The sequence below is a fragment of the Aphelocoma coerulescens genome, chromosome 9 (genome assembly GCF_041296385.1).
Source record: "Aphelocoma coerulescens isolate FSJ_1873_10779 chromosome 9, UR_Acoe_1.0, whole genome shotgun sequence".
NCBI lineage: Eukaryota > Metazoa > Chordata > Aves > Passeriformes > Corvidae > Aphelocoma > Aphelocoma coerulescens.
This window is the reverse complement of record NC_091023.1, coordinates 15,832,699-15,855,747: the sequence shown is the minus strand read 5'-3', so window position 1 is coordinate 15,855,747 and position 23,049 is coordinate 15,832,699. Positions and strand designations below refer to the sequence as shown.

The 23,049-nt window shown below is 48.4% G+C and overlaps 1 protein-coding gene across 1 annotated transcript; it reads right to left on the bottom strand.

The window, feature by feature from the left end:
- Window positions 1-3,343: 3,343 nt before the first annotated feature.
- On the bottom strand, window positions 3,344-14,857 carry CLDN1 (claudin 1). Its single transcript, XM_069023969.1, has 4 exons — window positions 14,549-14,857; window positions 6,354-6,518; window positions 5,806-5,890; window positions 3,344-5,323 (listed from the first exon to the last, which is right to left on the bottom strand). Exons 1-4 carry the CDS (start codon window positions 14,769-14,771, stop codon window positions 5,161-5,163), a joined length of 636 nt encoding a protein of 211 aa, XP_068880070.1. The 5' UTR covers window positions 14,772-14,857; the 3' UTR covers window positions 3,344-5,160.
- Window positions 14,858-23,049: the final 8,192 nt, after the last annotated feature.

The window sequence follows — 23,049 nt, the reverse complement described above, 5'->3', positions numbered from 1 at the left end:
GTAAGAATGGGGACTTGTGCAATGTCCCAGAATGTGCCACCCAGCCTGGCTGTACCGGTCAGCAACAGCCTGGTATTGTCAGGTGGACCTGCCTGGTGATGAAAACACTTTTCCAAATAGTCCTTCTTCCAGCAGGAGGGAGGACCTGTATGACCATAGTGAAGCAGGACACAATGGAAGCAGAACCAGGCAAAAATATGGGAAACTTAACATCAAAATTCATGTTTCTGACATGAAACCTGCTCCTGGGCCTGGCTGATAAACCAGATAGGAGTGGAGAGGGCAGCTTCTGTGCCTCAAGGCGAACCTGGCAGATGTGTTATCCAGGTGGGTTTTCCAGGGCTTGGCCCCCAGCCCAGGCAGAACCCACAAGCTGATGGCTCCTTGTGGCCCCTGTGGCAGCAAAACAGGAGTACCCACAGGCTCCACAGTTCCACGGGCTCCTGGTGTCCACAGTAGGTCCTGGTAGGAAATGTAGACCCTAGGAACACTGAGTCCCTGACACAGTATGCTAGGAATCCAGGCAGGGCTTTTCTGGAAAAGCAGTAGGAGTTGGGATAGTTTCCAATCAAGCACATGAGACTCAACAAAGGAGTGTTTTTCCCTTTCTGCTCAGTGATGCAGATGCCTGAGTGCAGGACTTCAGGAGCTGCAGAAAGGGTCAAAAGCAATATGCTATAGAAGAACAAGCTCCTTGTCGCAGGCTGGACTTCTAGAAGCAGGGAAACAGCAACGAGGCAAATTGAAGAACCAGTGGGAGTGGAGGAATGAAGAGTCTAATGAAGGGGGACAAGGAGGACACCCTTGCAATGCTGTTAGTGTTGCAATCCAAAGGCCAGTTTGGAAAGCTCAGATCAGTTGCCCAGTTGGATGCAAAGCCCTGGCTGAAACACGTGATTGTTGTGAGCCTGTGGCTCCTCTGCTCTGTGTGACACCAGCCACCTCCCCTGCCAGCTGGTACGTGCTAAGGTGGTGGGCAAACCACATTGTGGGCGAGTAATCTTGATGGGATACACACCAGTGCCAGGGCTTTGGCCACTTGCAAGGTCTGACACTGCAAGGTTTATGGAAGATGTCCCCACCCATTGCAGGGACACAGACAAGGTGACACATAAAGGTCCCTTCCAACCCAGGCTGTTCTGTGATTTGACTGCAGCCCTGACAGTGTGCAAAGAGCTGACCACAAAATAACTTTTCAGGCAGACTCAGGTGTAAGACCCTGGAAGATGCTGCTACCATTGGCAGCTTTTAGCTGTCCTTTGTGAAAACACTGAGACAATTTTACACCACTGTCACTTCACTGGCTGTCCCAGAGTTACTCCAAATGCCTCCATGCTCAGGACAAAGGCTCGAGCTCTTTCAGTCTGGTTACTTATCTAGATTTGTAAATCTGCTGCTTTTGAGCAACTTAAGAAGTTTACTGACATTTCTGGGGTTTTCTCTTAAGAAGTCCTCCATTAACTTCTTTCCCTCGGTAATGCCATTACTTCTGCTTCTGCCTTACATTAAAAAGATTCTGAGCTTGTATAAGTGTTTCACAAACAGCCATCAACAGCTGTCACTAGGTCTCTTGGCTATTTCTGGGATCTTAATTGTCAGTTTTCAGTGCTTTAATACTCTTTAGATATGTGTTCAGAGCAATACAGAAAACAGAGCCAAGTTTATTACAAGAAGCTCATGTGCAAATCAGAAACTGAATCTGAAAAAGACATTGGGCATCGATGATTTCTTAAAATTATTGAGTTGGAGAAGCCAAGAAATCCAACAGGCTGATGCTATTCTGAAAACATCTTGAGGTCTCTAACTCCTTTGAAATATCTAAGCAATATAAATGAGCATGTAATTCCCACTGACAGTGAAGTTCCCTGCATAGTATACAGAGCTCAGGCACCATGTGAATAATAAATATGATATGGAAGAAGATGCCAAGAAGCAGTCAAAGTTCCCATTGTCTGCAGAGACAAATGCCATCATTTCATTGCAAGATGGCTTTAGCAGAAGGAATGTCAGTCACGTGCAAAGACTGAAATCCAGTGAGAAACTCCCCCAACTTTGAACCCATGCAACTCCTTTTCTATGCAGCCTACAGCAGAGATGGCCAAAGGGCTATAGAAAACATGACCAAGTACAATTGCATGATCATGGAAGAAAGGCAGGGGAAGTTAAAGTTTGGCTTTGAATTTCATCCAGTTAAAAGTACAGTAAACACATAAACAAGGTAGCCTCTGGCTCCTGCCCCTGTGCCAGTCCCACACACAGACCTGCATTTGCCAGCTGCTGAGAAGCCCTGACCATTTTATAGATGGGATTGCTTTCCTCTCTTCTTCTGCCCAGGAAACTTGAGTACAACTTGCAAAAGTCCTTGGAGAGGGAGTAAGCATGAAAACATGGGAAAAAGTTAATCTCAATGGAAATCCTTGACTAATTGACAGGTTTGAATAAGAATGACCATAGACCCCAAACTATGCCAGGCAACCAGCCTGCTCCAGGCACTGCAAGCTCACTCAGCCAGCCACATGCCTGGCTGTTTTGCTCTGCCAGCTTTACAAGGCCTAATTAGCTTTGCTCCTATTGTTTGTAATTACAAAAGCAAACAGTCCTTGGGGAGTGAGGGACTAGAGGCAGCTCCTTGACTGAGCTTAAGAAAATGTTTTTAATTCATTTTGCCTCTCATCACAAATACTTAAAAATATGAAAGGGATGAACTCAAAACCCTGGTGAACAGGAAAAGGTTTCCAGGGCAAGTAGAAGCAGGGGGATAGAGCCTTGCTACACCCTGGGGAGGTAGCAGTGCAGGTTAGAAGACACCATGCCCAACAGGAACCATTCTCTACTTGGCCTGCAAAAAAGGTTGTGCTGTCACAATAGGAGAAGCACAGTACACTCCCTAAAGAGCTTTAGAGTGAGATGGAAGGAGTCACACACTGAGCAGCAGGACTCTCACTGCTCTGAGGGCACAGCGGCTCCCCTGGGAACACCTTGGCTCCACACCCCATCCCTCCCCCATTCCTGCAGCTCCCACTCCCCTGCAAGGGAGCCATCTGCCTTCCCCCTGCCCCTTCCTGCTCCACCCAGGGTGCAGCCTGCCTTGCCGAGGAGCAGAGCAGACCTTCTGGTTCCTGGGCTGCAATCGGAGCAGATTACTGGGTGAGCTTCTGCCAGAGGCCACAACTGCCTGACTCACTGCAGAAGATCAGTCCCCACCTATGTCTGCTGTAGATACACACAGCTAAACAAACTCCATCCTGGCAGGCAGGCTCCCAAAAGCCCAAGTCCCACTCTTTACTTCCATGTGCACCGTTCCAAGTTCTGCTCAAAAACAAGAAATGAAGTAATAGTCTGATTTTCCTTAAAAAAGTCCATTTATTGAAATTTTTTTAAACACTTTGTACAAGTTCCTAATACAAGCATCTGCTCCCTGGCTCAGGGTTAATGCAAATACAAAAGCACAGACTTCAGCAGCTCTTTAATGTGACCTGAGCTGCCATCTCCCAAGACAAGAGGTCTCTTGAGGCAGCTGCTGTGCACAGGCAATTCCCCATGGAGAAGGGGAAGCCACATGGCCCAGCTCCAAGTACAGGCCAACATCAACTCAAGCCTGAAGCAAATGCTCCGGTTGGTTTCTTTTAGTAACTTTATGCTGCAGGAGTCAGGTAAAACAGAGGTACAAGGCTTGTACAGACCACCAACATGGTACATAGCTCAGCCAGAGGCTCTCCCCTGTCTACAGAAGGAAATCAAGAGATCTGATGCCTCTGAACATATACACAATTATAAAGCCTGGTCAGAAGCACCAGTTTCCTTCTATACAAAAAGGTTGAGCTTTGGAGAAGTGGCACCATCCCTTTAGGAATTACAAGACTTAACTCCCAGTGTCAGCCAACACCAAGTGACTGACTGGGTGTTTCAGGGAAAGGGGTGGGAACCTTTGATGAACAGCATTATTATTTTGTTTTTGGATATGACTCAATATGCAAGGATGGCTACATCTTTAAAATGTTTGTTTCTTCCTCTTTGGTGAGCTTGGATTACAAGCAAATGCCATAACCTTTGGGTCAGTTTTCTTGGAATTTGCCTTCCTATCATCACTGAAAGTGTTTACAAGAAACAGACAGGATGGAATGGCAGCGTGTGAGGTATCCTTGGGGAAACATCAGGGAGTGGCAGTGCATTCAGTTTGCTTTAACACAGCTAGCTGCATCAGGCAAACGGAGATTTGTTAATCTGCTGCCAAACTAAGCCCAAACAAGAAAGACTCGAGGAAAGAGGAGAGTGTTAAAAGGTAACCTGTAACACACACGAGGGGATAAAGCTTCAAGCTCAGCTGCCAGGGTGGGAACAGGGAGAAACAATCACTGGCAGCTCTTAGTGTCTAAGGAACAGCTACAGCCTCAGAGAAACACAGTGAAAACAGAAGGCAATCCTTTTCCTTGAGCTCTTCCCTGGCACCAGGGAAACCTGCAGATGCTTTGGGACTCTGCTAACTTCTGTGGTCTCTACCTCACACTGCATCTTCCATTGGCCAACAGCATGTGTACAGACAGCGTGGATTTCCACTTAAGTCACAGCAATTTGTTTCTGACTCTTTGTCTGCATGGCAAGGAGGGTGCTGAAGATGATGCCAATAAGACAGTACAAGAGAATTTTATATCTCTTCAAACATTCCTACATGTAAAGTCTTTTCCCCAAAATTATGTTTCCCCTTAAGCTATTGGTTTCATCATTTTGTATATAATATATGTTCCTTTAATTTCTACACACACCACACTGGGCTCTAACTTAATGGGATATGGGACTGAATTGTTACCATCTATTTAAAAAAAAAAAAACCAAAACAAACAACTAAAAAAAGCACCAACATCCGTCTATAAAAACAGTATCATTATCCCTTTTACTCCCAAAAACTAAACTTAACCCAAGCTTGGAGGTTTCATCTTTCCAGTGGCAATACCTATGAATCTAGGCTAGCCTTCTTCCACGGGCTGGGAGAGAAAGGAGAAGTTATGTCCAGTAGCAAAGAGGATTACAAAAATATACACATTTTTGGGAGAAGAGGAAGGCAGAACCTAGAGCCTGGACTCTGCTCAGGACAGTGGCATTGTAGTGTCCTCTCCAAAATGCTTTCACTACCAGTGCTGGTGGTTCCTCTTCTTTGTTTCATTATACATAATCCTTCCCTGTGGAGGAGGCATTTTTTGGGTAGCCTCGGGTGGGTGGATATGAAGTTTCTCTCCGTGGACAGGAGCAGCAGAGGAAGGATCCCCCCAGTATGGCCAGAGATGCAGCTGCCCAGCCAATGAAGAGAGCTGACCCAAATTCAAATCTAAAGAAAGAAGGGAGAAAGTGAAAATCACGGTAATCCAGGGGTATTACTTGGAGTAATACATTCACACAAAGCAGAAGGAAGCCAAAACTGGGATGGATGTGGCTTCCTGCAAGGCAGCAGCTTGGAGCAGTCAGGCTTTGTTGACCCTCAAAGCTCAGAGCCGGCTTTGTCCAGTATTTTGGGTCAACCCACGGAGCTGCAGGCCAAGCTCAGTGCAAACCAGGCCTTTAGCATGTAGTGGGGTAAAAATCACATAAGTCCCACCAGTGAGGTCTCTGGCAGGGATGCTGCCTTAAAGCCAAGACCTAAGAGGCACATGGATAATGAGATCTGGTCCCAGCTCTTTCTGCACAGTTTGGATACAACCCAGCTAGTTCAGAAAATTCCCTTCTTTGTTTTGAGCTACTGCTACTGAAAACTAAGCTCTGTGAGTATTTGTCATGCTAAACTATAGTGTGTTACACCAAAAGGGTCAGTACCTGGTGTTGACAGGGGTGAAAGGGTCATAAAAGGCCCGAGCCACTCTGTTGCCATACCACGACGTGGCCACCAGTGCTGCCAGACCTGCATGTAAAGAGAGCACAATGTCATGGCTTAAGAAAAAACAATCAGCAAAATCACTGCAGCAGAATCAGCATCTGGAGTAAAGCTGAGCTGCTGCTACCCTGGAGGTTCTGAGCTGTTTCAGTTAGTGCTGGCTGGGAGAGAAGGTAAGAACAGATTTGAGGTTTCCCCCAGTTACACTGCAGCAAAGGCAGGACTGCTCTGCTGACAGACTTTTTTCACTGAAGCAAGGTCAAACTCAGCTCTGCCAACAGGTACAGAAAGCATGGAGTCCATACAGAGAGTGCAATGCCAGTGCCAAGATGCCTCAGGTAGCCTGAACTACTGTGTCAAAGTCCTTTAAGGAGTTCCCAGACCAAAATGCTTTTGGAGCAACACATCAAGCCCTTGCACATCCATCACAAGATATATGCCACCTAGGAAACAGCACACTGAACACTCAGCACATCTGTAGGTTACCAACCTGAAATGATGAAGATCACCCCACCGAAGACAGCCATCCTCATCTTCTTCACCTGATCATCTTCCATGCACTTCATGCATTTCATGCCTGTCACAGCAACAAACACTCCGACAAGCCCCAGGAGTATTGAAGCCACCATCAAAGCCCTTGTGGCCTGCAGGCTGCCTGGAAGACATTAGGATTTGAGTTACCCTCGAAGAAAACTGGATACAAATCGAAATTCAAACTACTGGGCTCAGCAATCATGTATCTAAATATTCCCACTCCCTGGTACACAGGATACATCCAAGCAAGACATTCCTTTTCAGCTTTAGTCTCAAGACTGTCATGCATCAGGATCAGAGGACTCAGCCTCTTCTAAAATGCATGGCAAACAAGGGCAGGCAGCGGTTTTTGCAGGAAATGACCTGGGAATTGCCCTCAGACATCTTTTGTTCCTTGATCATTTGAATCCCAATTGGAAGGACATATCTGTTTATCAAAAGAAGTATTCAGATTTAGGCTCTACCTTGACAAAGTACTTAAGCACACGTTTTAATATGAATGGTGGCATACATATGAATAGTCCCACAGCAGACAGCAAGGCCCCTTAACTGCTCAACACTTCCAAAACCTGTCTTTTATACAAATAACTCAGTGCTGATTTAGATTTTTTTCTTGGTGCTAAATTCTCAGTTTGAGTCACAGAGGGTACAAAAATACAATTGCAAAAGAAATAGGATTTTCCCAGCCAATTCAAAAACACCTTGTTTTCTTTTCTACTTAAAATATTTAACTTCACTGACTCAAAAGACACTCAAATGCTTAAAGAGCCTCTTGTGCTTTGAAGAGTTGGAGCATGGGGTGATGCCTCCCGTAGGCAAGCATGGAATTTGCCTGATTTCTCAGCAGACGGACTTGATGTACTTTACCCAGGATTTGGGTTTTATATGGACTCATCTGAAGGCATTGACACACTAACTCTATGAATGTGAGCTACTGAACTCAGATTTTCTTGATACCAAAGACAGAAAAGTAGTGATATAAACAAAGTCATTACTAAAAAAACCCTCAGGTGACAAAACACCTGACTAGCAGTGCAATAAGAGCCTGAGCTTTATTGTCTGGCAAATCAAGTTTGTTTGAATAGCATGGATTTTAATATACGGCCCTGTAAAACCCTGAGAACAAACAGGGCTGGTTAATAAAAGGAATAAACTCCAAGGAGCATGCTATAACCAAAGCACAAGTGTCCCCTGACACAGAATCTCAGGTCTGGAGCTCACCCCTCAAAACATCCTGACAGAACTCTGCAAAGCATTTCAGGCTTGAACAACTGCAAGATTTAAGCCTTCAACAGAGCACCTGCACACTCAGTCAGGGCTGGCATGGTGAACCCACCCGAGTCCCTGCCACAACAATGGGCTCTGTGGCTCAGCCTGAAACTCAGAGCTCAGACCTGACACCAGCTAGAAGGAGAGCAAAGCCACACAGCCAGCCCCTGCAGCTCCTTTACTACACCTTTGTCTCACAGAACAGCTTGTGCAGGAAAACCCCTGTGACCCGCACCAACACCAGGCTCTAATTCTGCATTAAAACAGATCTGGATCTGCCCCTTCACACACAACCTTATTGTTCTGTAAATAGATAACAAAACCACTTACACACAACACAAAAAGACAATAATCAGAGCAACAGGAAGGAACACACGTTTATAAGATGAGGTTTGCTTTCTTGGGAAAAAATCCTCCATCACCTTGGCTAGTATCTCTCCCTTTCTTCAAAGGGGAAGGTGACACACCTCTGCACCACCCATGTGTTAATCAAAACCCATCTGCTGCACCGAGTACAGAAACCCATTAACAAAGCCATTTGTCACTTTAGCATAAATCACCACTGCAGTATCCAAACTCGTTTTTAATTGATTTATCTCCAGTGTCAAAGATTACACTCCAAATGTAATTTCTACCTTACAAAAGTAATGCCAATGTTCAGAAAGACTTCAACTGACAGGTTGCCACCCAGGAAACCCAACACTGCCACCATACATTAAAGGCCAAATTGTGCCCTACAGCAGCAGCTCTGGAGAGGTCCATGGCTGAATACCAGTTTGTACTAGGCATGGGAAACTGTATTTTCGGCAGAGGTACCAAACCGGTTTTATCAAGACTACAGTAAGTTGGGTTCAGTCTTGCTGCAGAAGAAACGACTTTATAGGAGAGGCTTTTGAAAGAGATCTTTCATGAAGCTCAAAACAGGCAATGCTATCTTCTAAAAACTAGAAAACCAATTATAAGGGTGGGAAGAAACATTTCACCTTCACACACAGTGCCAAGGGACAAACACAGGGAAATGCTGGAAAAAGTTTATATGACCTCTAAAAACCCAACTATGAAACCCACTAAAATCTCAAAATGTATAAGTATTAACTGGATGCATGCCACGACAGCTTTGCAGGAGCAGCTGAACAAAATACAGCATTGTGAGCATTCCCCAGGGCTGCCCACTCTCAGCAGACGCTGGTGGGACAACTCCTGGTGCCCTCGCCCCCTCCTCATGCATGGCTCCATGGCATAAAGGGACAGAAATATGTAGGAAACTTGAAGTGGGACAGAAAAACAGGTTGGGGCCTTTGCAGAACATTCTGTTCCTTTGTCCCAAGAAGCTGTAATGTGCCATGACTGTGTTAGCCAGCCATCCTCCACCCGCCCCGCGCTCCCAGCACAGCCTGGGAGGCAGCGCTTTTGTCCTCCTACCACTTTTGCAATGTGTGCAGTGCACTGCCACAGTTAATCATCATACAAGGTCCCAGTTATTAACTACACATTAACAGATGCGCTGTCAGTGGAAGCTTCACATCCACGGGCTGGGAAAGCTACTTTAATAATAGTTCTGTTGTTCACACGGGCCTTTCCAGATGCTTTAAAAATCCAAAATTATACAACTACAATATTGTCTCAACCTGCTAAACAGGACAGGCTACCGACAGCAAGTAGAAGTAATCCACAGCAATTTAATTTTACAACTTCTACCATATTAGAGGGGAAACAGGATTTCCCCAACACTCCTTGCTGCTGCAACTGTCTCACCAACAGGAACAGGAAAGCCCAGGCAGTCTTGGGAGCCCTTGGGGAAAAAACAGTCCTACACAAGGTGAGACAAACTGGTCTGGCCCCAAACAACAGCTGTCAGACAGCAACAGTATTTTGTCAAAATAAACCAGTATTGACTCTGAAGCCAAACCTTTTGATTGCTGGTTAGCAATGAGAGACACAGCCTGAAAAGCCCACAGCAAGAAAGCAGCAAGAACTGAAGAACAGAGGCGTAAAACTACTGATGACAGTTAGTAACATATTTGCATTCTGCAAGGCCTAAAATAACAAACATGCTGCTGCAGATAACACCTGTTTCACAGAATAAGCCCCACTTGTTTTAAAAACATACTAACAAACCATTCAGAATTCTTGTTAGTGGTTTCTGAAGCTTAAGTAATACTTTTTCCTTCCCATAACTATCAGCTGAGACAGAAGTAATTGCTGGTAACTGCTTAGTTATATAAAAAAGTACTTCAGTATTTCACCTGCAGATGTTTGAGGGGTTTTTTTCTATCATCCCATTTCCTTATTCAATGTGTTTATGTCATTTATATTGCAGAAAAGCTGTTGGGAAAGTGCCATGGGATTTTTGTAATGTCTGTTTGTAAGGCAAAATTGCTGTAATGGCTCTGTGTGAAGATTATTCTCTGATAGGGATGCTCATCAACTGCCTTAATTTAAAATAAGGACTTTTCCTTCCCTTCCCATGGGCCTCCATCCAGCTAACTGATGACAGAATACAGGTGAGACAGATGCTGTGCAGCTCCCTCTAATCCTTAGGAGGGAAGTTCCCCAGGAGCTACAAGCACCCCTGCAGTATAGGAAGCATGTTCCACTGTCCACCTCCAAGAGAAGTCAGCAGCCTTCAAAGCCTTCCCACAGGGGTTTCAGGGAAGCTGGATCCCTGGAAGGAGAGGGATCTGAGATCCTGCTGGTCTGCCCCGCCTGCATGCGAAAGAAAAAGTTACCTTTGTGCAGTAGACAGGGGAATGATGATCTGAGCAAGCAGTTAACAGCTTCAGAGGTGGCCAGCAAACATCTCTCACACTTCGCAGTCGTTCTCACTGCACCCAAAAGCTGCTAATGGCTTGGAGGCTTTCAACCCCCTTACCAGACCCTGCAAAGGCCCACCCTGCACACCCATCAGCATCAGATTCCAGTCTGGACACTTTTAAAGTGCCTCCCTACAAGTCTAGAAGACTGTACAGAGGTATCGAGGCAGGACAGGGACTCTGGGTCCTGTTTCTTAACAAAATGGGAACTCCCCACTGCATGCCCAGTGCAAAGAGGCAAGTTCAGTAGGTAACAGTGGCCTTGTACTCTGCGTATCTGAAAGCAAGTAAGGTTCAGTGCCCTCCTACACTCACTGACAAAGATTGGTGGCAAGACAAGCATGGTACCACCATTTCCAGGTTCCTGGTCAGAGGAGACCTGGGCAGCCTGTTTTCCCACAAAGCCTGGAAATTTCCTTACCAAGAGATTTAGTAACACATAGTAACAGCTAAAGCTGCTTAGAAGCTGCTTAGAAGCTGCTTGTAGAGCAATAAAGCCAGTGTGTTGCAACAGACTCCCATCCCCTCTTGCAGACACACCAGGGCACTGCACAGGAACAGCCTCGGTGGCATTCCAAGTAACCCTCTACCTTCTCAAAGCCAGCACAAGTGAGACTTATCGCTCAATCATGATTTTTCATCAGGAAGGAACAGGGATTGAGAAACACGGTAGCAAATTAACCCTTAACCCACATGAAAGCACAGATACCACCAGCAGGTTCTACCTGCTTAATCAAGATCTAAAGATGGGAGAATTGGACACATGTCCCTCATGCTTTGTCCCTCCCTGGGCCACCCCTCCCAACTCCCCTACCACCAGAACTGAGCAGCAGTAACCTGAGCATGAACCGTTCCTTCCCCCACCCATTCTCTTCCCCACCTCCTGGAACAGGCTCAGCCAGGGTGGTAAAGGTGTAGGAGGGAAGATTTCACATTTCAGCGATGTTGCTTGACCCAGAGGGCATTCAAAACCTTGTTTATTTTCTGGGCTAGGGCACAAAGGCTCATTGTGGATGTACTAGGTTTGGTGATGAATTGATAGGTGAGTCTCAGCTTGTCTCAAGCACAGAACCTCTCCCAGCAAAACCAAACAGGTCGATGAGTATCTTCAGCTATAACAGCCTAGACAGGATCCAGAATATCTGCTCTGAACAGGAGAATGCGATTAGGTGGGGCTGAAAACTTTCAGAGAAAGGTACCAGGAGCCCTACTCCCTCCTGTCTGAGACCATCCCCCTGAGACCCCGAGGAGCACAAAGCTGAGCTAAGCTCCATGGACCATGCTGGAGGGCCACAAGAACAATGCTGAGGCTGTGCAATAAAGCCTTGTTGCAAGGGTGGCATTTGTTGCCTCTATGTCTGCGTGTGGCCACACACTGCTTTTCACGTAAGCCAGCAAAACGCAGCCTTTCTGTTGCCTGAATAGGAGCAGTGACATAAGCCCTCAGCTGAACACAGCTGCGGGAGAAGTGCCAGCATGGGTGCACTCCAGCAGTGTGCCCACACGGGCAGCTGGAGGCCCCTTGGTTGGCTAATGGTGCTCATCAGCTTGTGCCAACCCCATCTCTTGCCTTGCAGCCAAACACTGACACATCCAGAGCAATGGCAACAGCTACCAGATACTCCAAAGCTTGCTGGCAAAGCCTTCCAGCATTCCCACAAACACGAGTTACTGCAGGTGCAAGAAGGTTCAGTCCTTTCCACAGGGACAATGTAATTACAGATCTGAGCCTCTCCCATCAGCACATGATGCTCTGACATGTGGCTCAGAGCACCCGGGGCATGTGAAGCTCTGGCAGGAAAGCGTGGCCAGCCAGAAGTTCTGCCCACACAGCTGTGCCACCTTCACCAGGACTCAGATGAATGCAGTAAGGGAACTCTCCACTGCACCTGCCCCGGCGTGTGGCTGTTGAATTGGCTATAAACGGTTCGGGGGTTTTGGTTTGTTTGGTCTTTTTTTTCGCACCTCCATCCAAACCAGCACTGCAGGTCCCTGCCCAAGCCCATGTGGCTGTAAGACCTTGAAGGGATACGAGGAGGGAAAACGACAGATAAGGTGTATGTCCCCAGGCATGATCTGCTTTCAAGCGGGAAAGGCACAGCCTAAGCAAGCTGAGGGACCGCAAGAACGAGGAGTCTTTGCCAGCCCTCACTGATTTTCCCTGTGAGGATAACATCCCCTGTGATATTTGAGAACTCTCAGGCGTTCTGTCCTGCAGAGCTCGGCGAGAACAGAAAAGGCCGCTACCAGCTCAGCCTCGGTCACCTCCCTCCCTCGCAGCCCTGGAAGAGAAGAGCCCGTATTGTTCGCTGGACAAAGGTGAGGCGAGCAGCTGGTTTCGGCGCTCAGCCCTGAATGGGCCAGGTCCGGAGGGCCTGGGGCAGGTTTTGGGGAGTCTGTTCAAGGCGGGCTCCGCAGGCGGGTCTCATTTACAGCACAAAGGGCTGTACACAGCCCCCGAGGCAAGGTTACCTTTCGCAAGCTATCCAGGGGGTGGATGGAGATTCCTCAGCCGCTGCTGGCATCTTCGCCCCCCACCTCCAGTGCGAGATAAGAGGCTTGAAGATGAGCTTACACATTAATTACTACTCCGGACTGTGCGCTCAGCCCTGCCCCGATTAGCACAGCCCCGGACCCTGCGAGTGCCAAGTGGGTGCGCAGCACTCCCGATGGGATCAATCCGCACCTCCGCCAGCTGCAGGGCCCACGGGGGCTTGGGGCAAGGGAGCAGGAGAGACTGATGTGAGCTGGCCCCGAAGGTGGGTCCGGCTTCACCGCGGGACATACAGGAAGGGCCGAAGCAATCGGACTCGGGGACACTCTCCGCGGACCTCGGTTTACGTGAAACTGCCTGCTCGTTCCTTTGGGAAGGAGAAGGTGACCAAGGTGGCAATTACTATTTTATTAATTAGGGAAGGATGAGGGTGTTCCAGGACTCGGGATGAGACGAGGGGTATTGAGAAAAGAGTAAATTTTTTTTAACCCCTTTGGGTGTCAGCATAAGTTATCTGCCCCAGCGCTCTAGAAAAGGCCTCTGTGTGGCTCCAGCCCGGCTTGAGCACCCGAATGACACCCCAGCCAGCCAGGCTGATACCCCAGCCAGCCGGGCTGCAGCTCCTGCCTGCATGAGATGGCTTTGCCGTCCCAGGAAAAGATAAGAGACCCAAACGTTATCTCGGCACACCGGCCTGCCTAAAAACTACAGGCAGTGCTACCTGGGCAGGAAGCCAGCTCACCTGCCAGCCCTCTGCTTAAAAGCCCCACGGGAGCAGCAGCGACTTTCCCAGAAAACAAAAGACCAAAACAGTCAAAGGCAAACAGGACCCGTGCTCCAAAAGCCCACTCCGGCCACGCTGCTGAGCTCTGCTCCTGCTCAGCCGTGCCCAGCCAGGGCAGCCCAGTCCTTCGCGGGACCTCCACAGCCAAAAGCTCTTGTTCGCATACACGGCGCTTTCCGGAACACACGTAGAGAATCTAACCTTTCCTCCCCCCGGGAGGTTTTCTGGAGGGGGACGGGCAGGGGGATGCGGGGCAGCTCCTGCCCGGGCACTGCCCCCCGGGCGCCCCCGCTCCCCGCCCGGGGAGGAGGCACTGGCGAGGGTGCCCCAAAAGACCCGTCACCGGGGAGTGACCCCCAGCTCCGGCGGGGAGAGCCAGCGGGGAACCCCAAGAGACACGCATCCGACCCCCGACAGAATTAGGAACCATGAAAGAGATGGGGGACCCCAAGCCCTGCACCTTCAACCCCGAAGGGACAGGCTGAAGTAAATCCAACGGGACAGAGACCGTGACACCCGAAAGGAGTGGCACCCCCATCGCGACATGCACTCGGAGGGGCGAGGGGACGACACGGATAACGACGACGGAGACAGGACACTGGACGTGCAACAGGACTGGCAAACCCAGTCTAAGTACTTCAGCCTGAACTTCCACACGACCGACACGGGGTAATGGCCCTACGGGACTGGAACCCTCCGCCCCGACAGGAGCGAGAGGCGCTGGGGTGGAGGGGACAGCCCCGACGGGACGGACACTCCAACATCCTCACCACTTCCCAGCCCCAACTTACTCTCCAGCTTGAGCAGCGAGTCGTACACCTTGCACTGGATCTGCCCCGTGCTCTGCATGGCGCACGACATCCACAGCCCCTCGTAGAGCGCCTGGGCCGTGACAATGTTGTCCCCCGCGTAGGATGCCATCTTCCACTGGGGCATGGCGGTGCTGATGATGATGCCGATCCAGCCGAGGAAGGCCATGACGAAGCCCAGGAGCTGCAGCCCTCCGCTGGCCATGTCTGCGGGCCCGGGGGACGGTGGCAGCGAGGGGACGGAGAGCGCGCGCCGCACTGCCCCGCGCGCCGCTCTGCCGCCCGCGCGCCGCCCCGCGCGCCTCTTAAACCCGCGCGCAGCGCGCCCCCTGCCGGCCGCGCCCCGGCCCCGCCCCGCGGGGCTCCCGCGACCCGCGCGGCCCCGCACGCACCGCAGCGACCCCTCCCTCGGGGTTTCGGCCTGACGCGCTGTCCCAGGTGACCCCCGCCCCGCCCTGTGGAGAAAGGCCTCGTGGAACGGTCCCTTCTGTCCCCCACGGCGGGATGAGGTGGCACCTCTGGATGCTTTGGCACCTCCGAAGGGTGCCCTGGTTGTGCTCGTGGGTCTGCCCCCTCCTAGAGCTGGGGGTCCTGAGAGCGAGAACCCCCGCTCGCTTTCCTTGGGACTGGCAGCCCGCTGCTGTTCTTCACCTGCTGGAGCTGTAAATTTGGCTCTCCGGCTGTCCCTCCCTCCAGGAGCCTGCACAGTGGGCAGGGAAGTGGGGATGGGGCTGTGCCAGTTCCACCTGCCCAGTTGCTGAATGTGTGACCACCTTCCCCAGCCCACCTCAGTGCCGCCAGGCAAGGCAGGGGGGCATTCCCCTCCTGGCAGATTCGCTGCCTGGCTCCTGGACATGCAGCACACGTGGGACAACGAGCTACAGCGGAGGCAGTAGAGCAGTCATGGGAATTATGAGTACTATGATTTTGAAGGGCTTTCAGAGAGGCAGCTGTGCAAACACTCATCATCCACATACAAATCCAAACTTCTGAACCTACCATTTTAATAAGGACAGTGTTCCGTACACCTCTGCGTTAGTGGGAAAAATTTCACTTCAGTGACTTGCTAAATTTTATTGAACCAGGGGATTACAGACCAGGAACGAGTATCCTCTCTCTTGGGTGTGTGTTTGTCCAGTTACTATAGTTTCCCTTTCTCCTGCGTGAATATTTGAATATTGACACATCCGGACTCAGAACAGGCAAAGTGAAGAAATGCTGTCTCCTTCAGAGGGCACGGCATGAGCTGGGTGGTGCTGCCTGCTCTCACCACAGGCTGGATGGAGGGGTCCTTCAGCCTGGACCTGCTGTAATCCCAGACTCTGAGATAAACAGGTGGTAATTCCTGATAAAGGTCCTACTGGAGGTACGGATGGGGTTGCATTGTTTTGACACCGTGTTTTGCTGCATTCTGATGACTTAGGAGATTTTGCTGGAGCTGCTTCCTGAGATTTGCAAACGGACAAACAGGCTCATGATTACCTGACCTGTCCTGTGCAATACTGGGGGGTCAAAGGGGAGAAAAGCCACTGCAATCTTGTCCCACCGGACAGATACAAAGCAAGGCTGTTTTGCTCTGGAAACACTTGCGGCTGCAGGTCCCCAGTGTCCAGGCAGCAGTGCTGGTGTGATGAAATCCACCCCAGTTGCCTGGTAGCAAACTTTTACAGTCATGTTTTTTTCACTTTCGAAGGAATAGGGAGCTGTGACTCGGCATCTGAAGAATTTTCAGTTTTCCTGTGTCTCCATGGACCACAGTTTTATACTTCTGGGAGTGAAGAAGAAGAAAGCAGTAAAGTTTTCTTTGGCAATGCAGAGATAACAAAGTAGATGCATTTATCTGCGTATTCATGAAGAACTCTGATACATGGAGCAGGGAAACCAGCATGGTGCTGGCTGTTGGAGCTAGTTCCTGTGAGGAACAATCCCTTGACTGGTAAAAAGGCAGGGCAGAAACTCATGTGAACCTGAGGAGAGCGGAGTTAGGAGTGTCTGGATTTGATCGTTGACATCTGCATAATCATTTCAGTCCAAGAGTGTCCATCTGCCAAGGAATGTGCAGTGTTTCCAGTGCTTCAGAGCACTGAGCTGACTCACCCCTTTCCTGACCCTCCTGCCAGCCCCCACTCCGACAGATTGGGCAGCTCCTCACTGACTCCTGCAGGGCAAGGTCAGATCTGGATAGGGTTAAAAGCTATCAAGACACTTTTAGCAGGTTTAGATCCTTTGTCTACAGGCTCTGAGCAGCCAGGACATGGGGGAACAGAGCCATTCTGTATGGGAAGGACTTGGGCTTCATGCTGAACTTTCTAGGAAAGCACAGGGAGGAGTCCAGGGTGCCAATGATCCGATTGTACTTGTACTGGGAGGGACATCAAGAGTGGTCCTGGGGAAATGCAGCCACCAGCATGTGATGCGTGTTGTAGCACCCTGACCATGCTGCTAGCTCTTGGATGGACTGAAATTCATGACCACTCTGTCCTTCGGAAAATCTGACTTAGGATTTATCTTAGAATTTATCCTGGTGGCACTTTTGAGACAGTTTGTGCCAAATCTGTCTGTAGTGTGAGTCTGACTGCTTGCTCATACAGTAGGACAGCATGTGTGCTCAGCATCTTCCCCTTCCAGGGGGCCGCGGAACTTAGACTGGAGACAGCAATATTCTGTGAGGGTTACTGTGGGATTACAGCCTGCATCTGCCTGGAGATGGACGCTGTGCTCCTGAGGGGCTGTACAGCCATCCCACTGCTCCTCTGTCCCTGATGGTGCTGCACTGGGCAGTGCTACTGGGTGACAGAGTGGCTTTGGGTCAAACAAAGCTGATGAAAGGCAATAAGGACACACATCCATGTGCTCTCGGACCTCCCATAGTCCTCATAGGCTGCAACACAAGTTGCCAGTGTCTCTTTGACCACTGAACATCCCTGACTATCTGTACACAGAGCTTACACAGTCCCCTCATGCACAGTGCCAGCCTCATGAACACCCAATTTGTATTTTGCTTTCTAGAGACAATCTGAGGTTGATACTTTTTACTCATGTTTCATGAAAGATTTCAAAACCCAGAAACTATTTCTGTGGAATCATCACAAGGAATTTACATAGCAAGATAAACACTGAAACTCCACTTTTCCCCTTCATCACTCGTCGATGTTCTCAGTGCTCTGGAATTTGCAGAGGATTTTACAGTATCCCTAAGAGCACCTTGTCTCCTCTTCTGCACTTCCTTCCTTTCTTTGAGACATAAAATACCTTATTTCTTTTATTGGACGATTTTCTGCACTGCTTCAATGGGCAAAATAAAACCTCTTTTTACTCCATAATCCCTGTCTTTCCTCCTCTGCCTGAGGTTATTTTGGATTTTTTTTCATTGGAAGTCCCGAAGAGTTTTCACTCTATTTTCACCTAGTTTGGTTTTTTTTTGTTTTGGTTTTTTTTTTGTTTTTGTTTTTTTTTTTTTGTTTGTTTGTTTGTTTTTTTTTGTTTTTTGTTTTTTTTTTTGGTTTTTTTTTTTTTCACCTAGTTACCTTACTTTTGGGAAATACCATTTCTTCAGATCATTAATCTCAGCTGAAAGACCTGGGTTTATCCACGATGTTGCAATCTCCTCTGTATTCTCTAGCTAAAGGTACTCCCGTAGTGACAGTCCTTAGTGATTGGCCTGCTCTTAAGTAAACATGCAAGTTGAATTTTTTCTCCTTTACAATAGCATGACCAAGTGAGAAGAGGCGTGTGCATAGACAGTCCCTGAAATCAAACTGAGCTGGTTTTGTCTACAGTTAGAGAAACTCCTCTAATTGCTCAAAGAGATTGCCCTCGTGTGCCACAGCCCTGGCTGCACTGGGCCAAAAGCTTAACACCTTGGTCATGTCACTCCCTTGGGGGGAGTGTGAGTCAGAGAGCAGCCTCAGCGCTGTACTCAGCAGAGATCTGAGCTCTGTGGGTAGTAAACGATACCTGTTTCCTTTTCTGGCAAAAACAAGCCTTAACACTTGCCAGGACTTGCAGGTGAGCAGCCTGGTTTCCTCTTCTCTCAGACATTTCTTGGGGAAGGTCTCACTGTGCAATGCCTGTGTTTGGGAAGCACGGGTTCACATGTGGTTCCCTGTCCTTGTGCACACCAAAGCTGGCCCCCGGACTCCCCTGAATTCATCCTTGAACTCATGTATAAGGGTAAACATCTGATTGTAAGTTATTGTAAGTATGGGCAGGTGCACAGAGCAGCAGGTGTGCAGAGCAGGCACAGCTGCATTATTCTGGTTTCAGAGAGAAGGCACAAGTTCCATAACTGGACCAGAAAATGGGAATGGCCAGACAAGAGTACTCCAGCCCATATTTCTGGTGGCAGTCAGTAGTAGAGCCAGGAAATAATGCAAGCACAGTGACCCTTCCCCAAAATGTGTTACAGCCCGCCCTGATCCACATCTGAATATATCTTGAGCCGGTGCCAGTACTTTTAATTTTATTCACTCGATTTTCCCTCCATAAATACACCTGTTTGTTTTTTTAAACTTCTGGCACTTGCAGCATTGTGCAGGAAGGAGTTTTGCAGATTTACTCTGTGCTTCACAGGAAAGTGCAACACCTTGTTTCTTTTGAACCCTATGACTTGCTGTTTCATTTGGAGTCCCCAAGGTTCTGCAGGAAAAGGGCAGACTGGTAGAACCACATGCGTTTAGCTCAAGTTTACATTGTCTAGAAAAACCCTAAAAAGACTTCGTTGTTTATCTGCAGGCTGCTTTTTCTTCTCTCTCTCCCACTTACTCCTCCATCCGTCCAGGAGAAACATCCCAGCTGAACCTTAGCTCCAAGCACTGTTTTGCAGGCAGCGCCCAGATGTCTTTGCCCAGATGTCAGGAGGATCTAAGGCCTCTGCAGATCTTCCCTGGGATTAGTCAGGATTGTGTCCAGCCCTGTCTGCAGTGAGGGGCAGACTGTGTTTGACCATGGTAGCAGCTGAAGCAGCCAAAGATCACAGCTTGCAGGGCTGGAGAGGGCAGCAGCACAAGGAAAGCTTAACCCTTCACCTGCTGCTCACTCCTGCAGGGCTGACATTCAGTACAAAGTTTTACAAAAAGGTTATTGGAGAAGTCTTCCTTCAATGATTCCTATTGCCTAAAAACCACAGGGCAGTGAACAGCACCAAAACCAGAGCTTTTACCTGCACAAATGAATTGAAATGGTCATTTCCAGGAGCAAAGCTCAGATTTCCTCTGGTGTTGAAATTTGTGGTTGATGGAGGCAGCATCAGTTGGAGGGGTTGATGGGACTTATTTGATACTGATCACATACAGGGAATATATTCTGAAAATATGTTTTAAAATAGGCTGTATTAATTACCCCTTCTCAAATACTGGGGACAGAAACAGCATAAACCTATCTATGTTTGGTCAGCAGACATGACCTGGAATTCCTAATCAGCTGGAGATAAACCAAGCTAATAATCAACCCTTTTCTTGCAGTCATTCAAACATTCATATTTTCTCACTGGTTGTAATGAGGTTACAGTTTTGGGAGTAGTTTAATTCCGCTCTTCAGATGATGGATTTCATCTGGCTGTAGCTAAAATGTGCTTATATGTAACCCACCGAAGTTGTGTGAGGCTGGCTGAACTCCTGACTTCTCCTCCAAACCTCCCTCTAGTGAGGGCTCTGAAAGGAATCATGTCTCCTCCCCAGCTTCTCAGTTTTCACCTGTTACCTTTGTTTTTTCTTCTCTTCTGAATCAGTAATCAACCAATGACTGCAGGGCCCAGAATGTGCCTCAGAATGCCCCAGAAACACTGGAATCTTTCTCGTCTGTAAGTAAGTGGTTTTGGCATGTGTAAAGCTGTTCTTTGTGTGTCATTACCCGCAGCTCTCAGATCTCAGGGCTTGCCCATGCAAGGCAGTGAACTGCTGAGGAATAAAGGTGGTCCTGCACTTGGCTGCTCATGTGTTGTTTCCCAAAGCAATACTGGAAGCCCTGACAGAGATTCCATGGCACAAAACTCAACCCTTGGAGGCCAAGAGATTTGACCCGTATGGCAGGATTTACTTTGTTTTCAATTTTTCTATTTTAGTATTGTTCTTTCACAGGACATTCTGTACCAGAGGCCAGATAGAAAACAAAAGTCAGACACAATCAAATTCCTGGAAACAATGAGTTTCATAGTACTAGAGAGATAATGGTGGGAAAAGCAGGGAGTTATGTGCTGTAGATAGAGGGTAGCTCTACATCATATCAACAAGAAATGTCATTTCAGAATGTATGAAACTAACCATGGTGTCATGATGGGACAGGTGTGGTGAGGCATCTGGGGAAGAGGTCCAGCAGTGACATGGCAAATAGAAAGCATGCCTTGTCAGAAGGGTCAACCACAAAGTGTGGCCACTTTCCCCACCATGTGCCACTAGGAACACACGGAGAGCAGCAGTTCTTGGTGTCATAGTCCCAGGGCAGGAGATGAGAAGCAGGGAGAATAAGTGAGACCCACGCCTGACTGAGAGGGAGGCAGATCCTTGTGCATGTGAGTGTCAAAGTGCATGAGCCATGAGCAATGTGTATCAAGATCCTGACAAAATAAAATTCATGCCTGGTACCATCCATGGAAGAGTTTTCTAAGTGCAGATAGAAAAACATCTCAGATCCTCCAGGAAATGGGCTCTGTGAAGACCTAACCCTTGCCATCTACCCATCCTGTTTGCTCTCATCATGTTCCCGATGCCTCCAAGGTCTTGGTCCTGATCCTCCACGACCAGTTATAGCAAGAATCACATTTCTACCCAAACCTCACCAAATGTCCACCAGGAGTTCAGTGATGGGTGGTGCCCATACTCATTTATGAACTTGATGCCCTAGTTATGAAATTATTTTCCTGAGACTGGCAAGAATCTGACCACCTTCAGAATCACCACTGAAAAATTTTCCTCTTTGGAATAACCTCAGGTTGTTCTTCCTGACATCAGCTGAAGGAAGCAAGGGGGCATTGGAGTGATATTACAAAGAGATAGGGAGAAGATGCCTAATGACTAGATCTGACATCCTCCCCAGGAACCACTGTTCAGACAATCCTGAAGACAGAGTTACCTCTGTGAAGTCAGAGTTACCACCATTTACATTGCTCAACCACTGGCCAAGCGAGCCATCAGGATCAAGTACCTGTGAGTCTGGTTTTTGGGGTCACATTCACACCAAGGAAAAGCCCAAGCTGTACTCAGCACTTTGTCAATTACTCAAAGATTCTCATCTCAGGGTATGGCTATGTCTCACCTTCTTGTGCCTGGACCACAACCTCTGCCCTTTTCCTAAGCCCTTATGACGTGTCAGGTAATTGGTGCTGGGAAGATAAAGTGCTCCAGTGTCCTTCCTAGAAAGGCTCTGCCATAAACTCTTGACAGATTTCTAGATCAGACTGTTAGGATGCCAATCTTAGGAGATGAGGTTTCACATCTTTTTCAGGTTGCTGAACTTAGCCCCTTTCACATGTTGCTCTGAATTCCTCTGGGGATCAATAAGACCAAACCTATTTGTGCTGTCCTTGGACACTGGAAAAATTCAAGATACACAGATTACTGTGCTGTAGGAAACCTTGTGACACACCAGAACCAGCTAACAACTGCTCAGCATCCTCAGAGATACACTGGCCCTGTAAAATCATCTTCCAACAAGTAGTTGTCTCTGGAAACTGAGAGGAACAGAAGGGTGGGATTTGTAAGTATTGACATTCAATGTGCTTCAGTCCTCTTTAGGACACCCAAATCAGAGCCAGGTATTTCTGAAGCACTCAGTAGCCCCTGCTGTGACCCACATGGCTGGATTTTTCAGTGGGGAGCAGGGTTAAACACTTAAATAAGTATTTAAATGTGGCCAGTTATTCCAGTGCCTACATGGGAATGAAACTCTTGAAAAGCCTTGGCCAAGTGCAAGACCCTGCGCTGAAAGCAGAGCTGTGCATTGGCAGAGGAGGAGGGAAGGAGTTTCTTCCCTGGACTTTCCAACACACCCTTTATCGCTAGGACTGAAAGAGCACATTGGAAACCCAAGGTTGTATTTCAATGCCTAGAGGGAGTTGAAAACCCCAGTTATCTGGCTGGAGGTCAGAGGATGGGGGTGTTTCTCTTACAGCTGTGTCTCTCTGCTCGTGATACTCTCCCTTAAGCCCGATGTACACAGAGGCTTTGCCGATGGGCGTTTCGGGAGCACTCCGGGAGCCCACGCCCTGCGCTGTTGACAAAGAAGGTGCAAATGAAGCTCTAAGCCTGAAAAGGGGGGAGGGATGATCTCCTTAGGGAGAGTTTGGGTGAGGAACAACACATCTTCGTAAAAAACAGAAACCGGGACCTACATGAATCAGGACCACCAGGGCAGAATAGGGACAGGATAGAAGAAGGAGGGAAAGGACGTGCTGTGCTTTCCTCTCATAGTGCACAGAGAGACTCCGATGTGGGGGAGAGGACAGGACAGGGGAGAGAATAGTAGAGAAGATGAAGACACTCCCTATA